At 44.6% G+C, this 11,050-nt stretch overlaps 1 protein-coding gene across 1 annotated transcript; it reads left to right on the top strand.

Annotated features, from left to right (window-relative positions):
• Positions 1–2,118: 2,118 nt before the first annotated feature.
• On the top strand, positions 2,119–9,026 carry LOC108038475. The gene is made up of 5 exons (XM_017115262.2): positions 2,119–2,228; positions 2,298–2,348; positions 2,406–2,560; positions 3,162–3,529; positions 3,581–9,026. Exons 1-5 carry the CDS (start codon positions 2,224–2,226, stop codon positions 8,990–8,992), a joined length of 5,991 nt encoding a protein of 1,996 aa, XP_016970751.2. The 5' UTR covers positions 2,119–2,223; the 3' UTR covers positions 8,993–9,026.
• Positions 9,027–11,050: the final 2,024 nt, after the last annotated feature.

The raw sequence follows: 11,050 nt of genomic DNA, 5'->3' as shown, positions 1-11,050 counted from the left end.
ATTATTGGTGTTGATTTGGTAGTATAAGAGAAGTGCAAATTTGTATATTTAAAAAGAATAACACTTTTTTTTAATCTATTTCCATATATTTTTCTGTGTGCACTGCTGCCCTCATATGAATATCAAGTTTCTGGGCTTATGGCCAAGCCAACGACTGACATTAGTTTTGCATGCCTTCGCCTTCGCCTGCGTCCATTTTAATATGCGCATTAATGCAGGACAAAGCGGTGCGAAAAGTGACAACACGGTAGCTTCTTCTTGCATTTTGTCAGGTGGGTGGGGCTGAATGGACAGGGTGGATAGGGTGGACAGGGGGGCAGGTGGCAGGGGTACGGGCCATATGCAAATACGCGGCTGCTGGAGCGGCAGTTGATTGCTAGCTGCTGCACTGCACCCTCGCAAACTCCGTCCGAGTGGCGCTCCAAAACTAAGTTTAGTTTCATTATTGTTTTGCTATATTTGAAAAATTCCATATTATATTTATACAATATATGCACTTTGGAAACAAACATGACCTTTCCCTTTTTATCCCACTTTTCTGGGTTACGAAATGAGTATTCAAGACAAAAATAAAAAAATTGCATATAGCTCACGTTTCCAATAAACTTAATGAGTATTGACTTAATATTTATTAGTAGATTTTAATTAGGAAAACTATCAATAGTATCAATATTTATTAATTTATTTTGTATATAAATAATTACACTGAAATGAAACGTTGAAATCATTTTAACAATATCTAATCAACATTACTTCTGTTAGAAAATATCTAAAAGTTTTAATTACAATAGTTAAACTACCTTAGATAAAGAAATATTTGTTTTACTTTGTTTTTGAATATGTCAAAACGAATGTAGTAGTAGTATCCTCACAAGCAATATGTGGAAAATGATAAAAACAAATGGTAATAAAATCTTGTTATCCTTTTGTTTAGGTGTATAAAATTGACTTAAAATGTAAAATGCTAAAATTTATTAATAAAACCAATTTATGGATTGATATAAAAAGGTATCTTTGGTATATTTCTCACTTGTTTCGCGTCATTAACTACTGATGAAACAGCCCTCGAATGTGTGGGTTTTTCCAAGCGTAAGTCAAATATTTGCAGGTGGCCAACGCCGCAGGACCTGCTCCATGTCCTTAGCTCCGGTTCCATTCAAACCCCAGCTAAATGAAGCGGCTCGCCGTAATAACTCCTCGACGCAAGCTGGCCACAAACCCGAACTCAGATGGCGGCGCACCGCAGGACCTGGCTTCATTCGATTATTTCAGCGCAGCATCCACATTCCGTTCGCTTTCCGGTTGCCTTGATTTTTCGTCCTTCGTCCTTCGTCCTTCATCCTTCGTCGCCATCGTACCAGTCCCCTTTGACTATTCCTATGCCACATGGCGACGTCATATTTCCTTGTGCTTGGCGGACGAGCGTCCCTTTTATCCGGCGACGGCTTTGCCAGCTTTTTCCCAGGGAAAATCCACTGGTTTCCCCACTTTCCCGGCCTGCCGCACTTGTCGAGTCGTTCACCGTGGCTAAAAGTTTAGCGAGCGGAGCAGCGGCTTGCCTCAGATTTCATTTCCGGCATGTTGCGGTTACGTTAAGTAACGGAGATTGCATCGCTAATGATGCAATTGTGTTTGGCGGAAATGAAAGCGGTTTCGTGTGACGACTTCGCGCGCTGAGCTCAAACACCTAGCATTCTATCTCCTGTTCTCCATAGATAGCCACTCTCCCCCTCTCACCACCGCACAATCAAAAGCCAATGAAGCCGAAGGAGAACCGAATGGAAAAAAAAAACTATGTACCCGCTAATTGCATCTGCTTTGCTTTGGATTATTCAAAAAGAAAAGGAAAGAGCGAACGGAAGTGGCTGTCAAGTCAAAAATAAAAAAAAAGCCCCTCTCTGCGCTTCTCAAACAACCTGCCTTAATGAGCTCTTCATAATTGTTTAATTGGATAAGAAATGGAGCCACGGATGCTTGACACACTTCGCCAGACTGTCTGCGCTCACAAAAAAAAAAACAGAAAAGGAAAGTGGGAATGGGAATGGAAATGGGATGGCATCGACGAATCGGAGCAGCCACTGACCTACTGGCCTATTGATTTCCCCACAATTTTCTACAGCCTGAGGCAGACGACACCTCTCGAACACTCTTCCCCCGATTCGGAACTAGATATTCCCAACCAGGCTGAATGCCAAACCAAATCGACTAGCGGTGAGCTTGAGGATGAGGTGAGTTGGAATTGGAAGTGGAATTAGAATTAGAATTGGAGGCGTGTGTATACTCATGGATTTTCACAGTAGGGACAGGGGGCAACTCGGTCCAAATGGGTCTGCGGAGTGCATCGATAGGTGACTGAATCATCCGCATGCGTTACTGTACATTTTATGAAAACATTTTTATTCCAGAAGCAGTAGAAATATTCGGGGCCCCGATCTGGTTAGCACCCCGGAGCATCTGCGACCCGGATTTCGTGGCCGGACCCATCGATACGATCCAAGCGATTTCGGACTGACGGCCAATGAGGAATGGCGCCATCCACGGATGTTCAGGGACATGACCTGTAAGTATTCTAAATTTAACAATATGCTAATTATGACAGCAAGTAGTTATTATCATATTATTATTCTTGATCAGTGCTACCAGGCGAGTCGATCTAGGCATCCGATTTCAAAGTGGCATATTGTAAAATGATTGTGGTTTAATTCTCTAAAGAACTGTGTTTTCACTTTTTTTTTGCCGATTTTTCGTCATTTTCAATGATGTTACCCCTTTCCAAATTTCCGAAAAATGGGTTTGCAGAAAAGTGACCTAAAACCTGCACTTCCGAGCTCATAACTTTTCCTACAGACATCCGATTTCAAAGTGGCATACCTCAAAATGATTGTGGTTTAATTCTCTAAAAAACTGTGTTTTCAGTTTGATTTGTATTTTTTGGCCGATTTTTCGTCATTTCCAATGATGTTACCCCTTTCCAAATTTCCGAAAAATGGGTTTGCAGAAAAGTGACCTAAAACCTGCACTTCCGAGCTCATAACTTTTCCTACAGACATCCGATTACAAAGCGGCATACTTCAACATGAATGTGGTTTAATTCTCAAAAATTCTGTGATTCAATTGGGTTTTTCCATTTTGTCGCTAAGCCAGTTCATACTAACCCACAGACGAAACGGATGCAGCAGCTATGGAAACCTTTCGCCAGGCACAGCCACGTCGCCAAGCGTATGACACGGCAATCAACCTGAGCAATTTGCCGGAGGAGTGCCTGGCGGATATGTCCGCACCTGGATTCGATCTTAGTATGCCGTCGCAGATGTCCGACTTGCGGGGAGAGTTTCTGGCCGATGTGTCCGCTCCGAGTATGTGCGATGTATCCAACACCTCGCCTAACAACGGCACCAGCCACGTGGACGATGTGTATGGGGAGATACTGGATCGCTTTCGGAGTATTAGGGAACGGCTAAGTCGGTCGAATCAACTCCGCCGATCGGATGACTGTGGGGTGGCAGATAGCTCTCCCTTGTATCAGCAGGTAAGATGTTTAATTTTAAAGGGGACTTATAACGATAAATTAATCGCACAGACCACGCGTCGCACGATATACACCCACCGTGATCCAAGTGGCCACATCACCAGCCACGTTGATGAGACGACGGTTTCGAATACCTCTTCTCTGGATTGCACGCCCACAGGTGCAGTCGAAGAACCGGGACGTCGTCTTAACTTCGCCCTGCCGAACCGATCTGTGAACCTGATGGATGAATCAATGCCCTCATATCACGAGGCGTCGCTGCCAACCGAATGTCCAGAGATTCTGGATAATGAGACAATGCCCGAGTTTGAATCCCTTGGTCCGACTTCGATGCGCCAGAGTAAGTCATATCGTTCCTGTTTGGACAATGAGACCATGCCGTCGTACATCTCTGAAGGATCACGAAGACAGCAGTCAATGCCAAGCGAATGCCTTGAGGATGTGAGTCAGCCCTCTTCTTTTGAGCGGAGTAGATCTCGTAGACAGAGTCCCAGAAGGCAGCATCAGGTATCGATGCCTTTCCAGAATCTGGCCGACATATCGGAGCCATCGTTTGTCAACTCAACCAGAAATAGAACTACCAACGAATGCCTCGAGGACATAACAATGCCCTCATTTGAAGGGGTCTCGAATGTTTCCAGAAGCACAAGTCGAATTCCCAAAAGGGAAACGCAGAGATCCAGGCACACGCGAAATATAAGCGATATATCTGCCCCAACCTTCGCCAGTTCGAGACGAGGTCAGATGACCAATGAATGCCTGGATGACATGACCATGCCATCATTCGGAAGAACATCCCGCTTGTCATCGAACAGAAGTCGCCGCCAACCGAGAAGATCGAAGTCAACGCAGAACATAAACGATATTTCCGAACCCATATATGCCAGTTTTAAAAGTGAACCCATGACTAATGAATGCTTAGAGGAAATTACCATGCCATCTTTCGGTGGAGTATCGGAAGCTTCTAGGCGAAGGACACCAAGAAGACAACAGAATAGCGAATGTCTGGAGGACATGACAATGCCCTCTTTTGATGGAATTTCGGGAGCCTCTAGAGGCAGGAGTCTTGATCGACAACAGAGGACCATGCCATCGAGGATGACGAACGAGTGTTTGGATGACATGACCATGCCATCGTTTGGTGGAGTGTCAGGTTCCTCCAGAAGGCAAATAACCCTGCCAAGTGAGTGCCTAAATGACGTCAGTGCACCCTCCTTTGGCAGAAGCAGTTCTCGAGGAACAAGTCGACGGCAGAGGACTATGCCATCCAAGAATGTATGCGATACATCTGCCCCTTTGTTTGCAAACTCCACCAAATATGGCGACACAAATGAGTGCTTGGAGGATATATCGATGCCATCTTTTGGAGGAATATCGAGAGCATCGATGAGAAAAAGTCCCAGGCGAAGGCAGGTGACAATGCCCTCCCAAAATATCGGTGATATATCGCCACCGTCATTTGCAAGCCCGAGTCGAGGTTATACGACCAATAATGAATGCTTGGAGGACATATCGATGCCATCGTTTGGAGGAGTGTCATCTGGAGTCAGGGGCAGAACTCCGAAGCGCCAGCAGAGATCTTTGCCAGCGCCAAATACAAGTTCAAGACGTCGTTCGATGACCAACGAGTGTTTGGATGACATGACCATGCCTTCCCTTGGTGGAGTATCTGTTTCATCCAGAAGACAATTAACCATGCCAAGTGAGTGCTTGAACGATGTCAGTGCCCCATCTTTTGGAAGGAGCATCTCGCGAGGAGCCAGTAGAAGGCAAACATTGCCATCCCAGGACCCACAAACAAACGAGTGCTTGGAGGACATATCTATGCCATCGTTCGGTGGTGTTTCGATGGCCTCCAGACGCAGACAGTTGAGCATGCCCAGCGAATGTCTTGAGGACATGAGAGCACCGTCCTTTGGAGGGGTTTCTGGTTCATCCAGAAGACAAATCAGTGGCTTACCCAACGAATGCCTTGAGAACGTAAGCATGCCCACCTTTGACGATGTTCCTGGAATTTTACGAAGAAGTGAGTGCATGGAAGATCTGACCCAGCCTGCATTGGGAAGAAGTAGATCCGTCGGACGGAGTTTCCGAGGTAAGAAGAACTTAAGCAGAAGTCAAGCCACCAATGAATGTCTAGACGATGTTACAATGCCTTCGTTTGGAGGGAAATCAGGTACTTCTAGAAGGAAGAGTTCCTCACGACGTCAGAAAGCAACCATGCCACATATATCCGCCGTAAGAACCAATGAATGCTTAGAGGATGTGACTATGCCCTCCTTTGGAGGAGTATCGGGCACATCAAGAGCTAGAAGTCCACGACAAATAACAATGTCATCGAGAAATATTCAAGACATTTCCGCACCCACGTTTGCCAGCTCTGGAAGAGAATACCTGACTAGCGAATGTTTGGATGATGAAACAATGCCATCGTTTGGTGGAGTTTCGCGGTCTTTAACTCGAAGGACTCCCAGAAGACAGACTCAGAACATAAGTGGCATATCAGCACCTTCATTTGCCAGTTCAGGTCGTGGATTTAATACCAATGAATGTATTGAGGACATAACGATGCCATCGTATGCAGAAAATTCGAGAAGCTTCAGACCAAAAAGCTCCACGTCAATGCAAAGGTCAAGACAAGGAACCATGACCAATGAATGCTTGGATGACATGACCATGCCGTCGTTTGGTACTTCAACTCGCAGTCCAGCTATAAATGAATGTCTTGAGGACATCTCCATGCCTAATTATGGAGAGCATACAGGATCGTCCAGAGGAAGGAACCACACACCTCTGCAAAGCTCAAGACAAATAGTGCTGACCAATGAGTGCTTAGATGATATGACCATGCCATCATTTGGTAATGCAAGTCGGGGACTCGCTACCAATGAATGTCTTGAGGACGTTTCAATGCCTTCGTATGGTGGGAATTTAGGATTATCCAGAGGAAGAAGCAACACACCAATGCAGATGTCCAGGCAAGGAGGATTAACCAATGAACGCTTAGATGATATGACTATGCCATCATTTGGTAATGCAAGTCGAGGACTTGCTACCAATGAATGTCTTGAAGACATTTCAATGCCTTCGTATGGTGGCAATTCAGGATTATCCAGAGGAAGAAGCAACACACCAATGCAAATGTCTAAGCAAGGAGTGATGACCAATGAGTGCTTAGATGATATGACCATGCCATCGTTTGGAAATACTAGTCGAGGATATGTTACCAATGAATGTCTTGAGGACGTTTCAATGCCTTCGTATGGTGGCAATTTAGGATTATCCAGAGGAAGAAGCAACACACCAATGCAGATGTCTAGGCAAGGAGTGATAACCAATGAATGCTTAGATGATATGACAATGCCATCATTTGGTAATGCTAGTCGAGGACTTGCTACCAATGAATGTCTTCAGGACGTTTCAATGCCTTCGTATGGTGGCAATTTAGGATTATCCAGAGGAAGAAGCAACACACCAATGCAGATGTCCAGGCAAGAAGTGATGACCAATGAATGCTTAGATGATATGACCATGCCATCATTTGGTAATGCAAGTCGAGGACTTGTGACCAATGAATGTCTTGAGGACGTTTCAATGCCTTCGTATGGTGGCAATTCAGGATTATCCAGAGGAAGAAGCAACACACCAATGCAAATGTCTAGGCAAGGAGTGATGACCAATGAATGCCTAGATGATATGACCATGCCATCCTTTGATAATTCAAGTCGTAGGTTTTCTACTAACGAGTATCTTGAAGACTTGAGATCCTCTAGAGGAAGAAGCCCCAAACAAGTGCTAATATCTCATGAAGCGATGACCAAAGAATGCTTGGAAGATATGACCATGCCTTCGTTTGGCACTGCTACCAATGAATGTATTGAGAACATTTCAATGCCTTTATACGGAAGAAATGCAGCTTCCTTCTTAGAAAGAGGCCCCACGCCAAGACAAAGGTCTAGACAAGAAATGATGACTAATGAATGTTTGAATGATATGACCATGCCATCATATGAAGAGGTATTTGGTTCACCTAGAAGGCAAATGACCATGCCAAGTGAGTGCTTGAACGATGTGAGTGAACCGTCTTTCGTAAGGGGTACTTCTGAAGGAACCAGTCGAAGGCAAAGGACCACTGATTCCGGTGGCTTAGCAGCTTCACGCGGTAGAAGCCCCAGGCTAACGCAAATGTCGGTGACGAATGAGTGCCTGGAGGACATGACTATGCCATCATTTGGCGGCGTCTCTGGGTCATCGCGACGGGGCCAAGGAGCCATGGACAGCGCTCGCCTGGAGGACGTAAGCATGCCCTCAGGACTATCAAATCGAACCCAGTTCGACAACTGTGTAGAGGATAATGTAAGCGGAGGACTCGGTCGTCGCCGCCAGCTGTTGGTGCCTGCGACCACCGAGGAATGCCTCGAGGACGTGAGTGCGCCCAGTTTTGCCACGAGCAGTCGAACGGCATCAAGACGTGTGCCCCAGTTGACGAACGAGTGCTTGGAGGATGTTTCCATGCCGCTCCATGATTCATTATCCAGAAACGATTCTAAATCAGTAGCACGACGTCCGCCGGACATTTCCCATCAGTCCGAGATGTTGACCAATGAAAGTGCTCCTTCCTATCATTCGCATCGGAATGAGACAGACAAGTCAGCCAGCTGTTCGTGTTCATCTCCGCAACAGAGCTCCAGAAGTCCTCTCTGGGAAAATGGTAATGGCGGTTGTCTGGAGGATGAGACAATGCCCACCTTCGAGGATGTCTCCTACCAACCGCGTCGCCATCAGTTGACCATGCCCTGCGAGAATCTGGAGGACATCACGGAACCTTTCCTGGTCAGATCCCGTTCGAAAGTGGGGGATAACAGTCAGCCGGGCTTCTTCAGCTCGACGGGATTGCCGAGCTCTACGAGAACGGAGAAGCATCAGGGAAAATCCCCGCGACAGGAGCAGAAACGAGACGTGAGCAAACAGCTCGCCGATGAGAGTGCTCCATCTATAATGAAAGATACAAATGGACCTTCAGAAGTGGTGAAGGAAGTGACGGTTCAGACCTCCACAACCGCAGTGACCCGCGTTTTCAACAACACAGGTGAAAGTGCAAAGAACTCTGGGCAGCCCATGATCGAGGATCTTTCGATGCCGCAGTTCGAGGTGACGGACCCTAGTTCCTTTGAAGGCCGCGATCAGGAGGCCTCTCTGCACGGCTTCAGATCCATGGATAACTATAGACCATTCGATGAACTTATATATAGCCAGAACTCGGTAGGTAATCAAACTCAGCCGCAGACCCCGCAACCAGTGAGGACTACGAACCGTAATCGAAGTATCCGAAGGACACCGAGCTCTCCAAGTAATCGTAGTGGGGAAGTTAGTGCAACCAGAACTCCTGGACAGCCTTGTGATATGGTTAGCACTAGTTATCCCCATGGGAAACCCCATTGCTATAACCGAAAACCCTGCTAGATGGAAAAAACTCATCGATGATGGTTTATTTTCGGTCTGGTGGTATATATTGTATACTTTTTATAGTGGGAAATAAAACATTAAAAACATATAAGTGGAGAAAGTGTTTTTTTAATCCATTATGTATATAATGGTTGAACAAGTTGGTCATCATCGTAAATCAATAAATAAAAGTGAGCATGTATTAAACAGTGTAAAATCGAAAATATCATTTTAATTACCTAGTTCAGTACGAATCTAAATAACAAGAAAAAGCCAACAAATATGAATTTCCAAAATCGTGTTCAATAATTCAACACCATATTGAGACGATTTCCGCGACAAAACAATGTAATGTTCATTGTTGCAGATAGAAACTGGTACATATATTTCTGCAAAATTGGTAACAAATAGGTTCAGGAATCGGGGAGGAAGCTTCCAGCGGAAGCGCGTTCATTGCTGGCTTTTGTCAGCCTTTGGCCTTCTGTTGTTTTTCCCATGTTCATTTCCTTTGTTGCTTTTGCTGTTGCCGGTGAAATACAAGTGGAACGCAGGCTATGGGGTAAATAAGGGGAATCTCTTTCTGTAGCAGACACCCGACGGGCGTGTCGAGCGATGCCAGCTATTTAAAAACAATTTATTTTTAGCAAGTGAAGCGCCACAAGCGAAACAACCTGTCGACCCACTGCATACTCACCCAACAAATCCGTACACCAAAAGAAAAAAATAGTAAAATCAAACATCATTCTTAAGAAGAAAAGGTTTAAAAAATTTGGCGCCCAACGTGGGACAGTTATACCGAGCATGAAAGCCTCTAAAAGAGCTAATAAGCTGTTAACGGTCACAATTTTAAAGTTCAAGATTTCTGATATTGAAAACTCTCAAATTTCAGCTTTGAAGTTTCCTAACAAGGTTTTTCTACACTGTCTATCATTCGATCACTGGTTAAGTTAGCATTGTAAACGGATGATTGACGGCTTGATTTATTTATGATAATTTAATATTTTTTCCAAAGACCCCTTTTTTGATTTGTTGACCCATTTTTGTGTCACTTTCTGTCAGTGTACCTTTGCATCGTGCCGTGCTCTCCATTCCGGTCTTGTGACTGCGACGTTGATTTCGGTTTGAAAAATCGAGCGTTGCCCGACAAATGTCGGCGAGGTCGGTTAGGAAGGTGCCAGAGGTATGCTAAACAAGAACTGCAGATGCTTCAGATTGGTTTTCCAATTACTCAACATTTCAATGCAAATAACGCCGGGGCGGGGAAGGGGGTGCCAAACGGGGTGAATAGTGTGGTGAAAGATGGCGACGTAACGGTTAACGCCGGAGTGGGTAACCCGTTGAGGAATGGAATTGGCAACACACACATCGCCATCCCCATTCCCAACCTCATCCACATCACCATCCCCATCCCCATCCACATCCTCATCCAGATCCCCGCTTTTGTGCGGCAGTTGAGATTGCGGATGAGATGCGAAATGTGGGGGCGGTGACCCGGCTCACAGCTGGGGCTAAATATATCTTTCGATTTCTTGTCAGAGATAATATTTCAATCACGTTTACTTCACAGTCACTTTCACTTGGCCATTCCCGCCCACTGACCCACTCAATCAGATCCCATTCAGCCGGAATGTGTTGGCCAGGACTGAAAAATTGGAGAGCCTTTCGTTTTGTTTTCAAGCTATTCCCAAATTTGTTTTTAATTTGCTGATATTTCAAAAAATGTTAAGTTGCAAATCACAGTAAATATTTTTTTAATAAGTTTATTTTAATTATTTAAGTTTATCATTGTACGTAAAATAAATATTTGTATCAAAATTCATAACAAATTGGAAATATTTTGAATGATTTGTTTTCATAAGCTTAACATAGGTATACTGAAAAGAAAACTTCAACTTTGTAGTCTTAAGGAACTGGTTAGATTAATAAAGCATTGTATAAATATTATGATGCCTAACTGCTTTTAATTTTACCTGTTCCTTAGTAACTAAAGAGATGAATTCCATTGTAAAAATAATCTGATGATAACACAATTTTTTGATTGCCTGAACACTATTGTACTGATTTCATTTCCCAACA

Source organism: Drosophila rhopaloa, unplaced genomic scaffold (assembly GCF_018152115.1).
Source record: "Drosophila rhopaloa isolate 14029-0021.01 unplaced genomic scaffold, ASM1815211v1 contig_3, whole genome shotgun sequence".
Classification (NCBI taxonomy): domain Eukaryota; kingdom Metazoa; phylum Arthropoda; class Insecta; order Diptera; family Drosophilidae; genus Drosophila; species Drosophila rhopaloa.
Note: the sequence above shows the minus strand (reverse complement) of the source record. Positions and strands in the feature narration are given on the sequence as shown.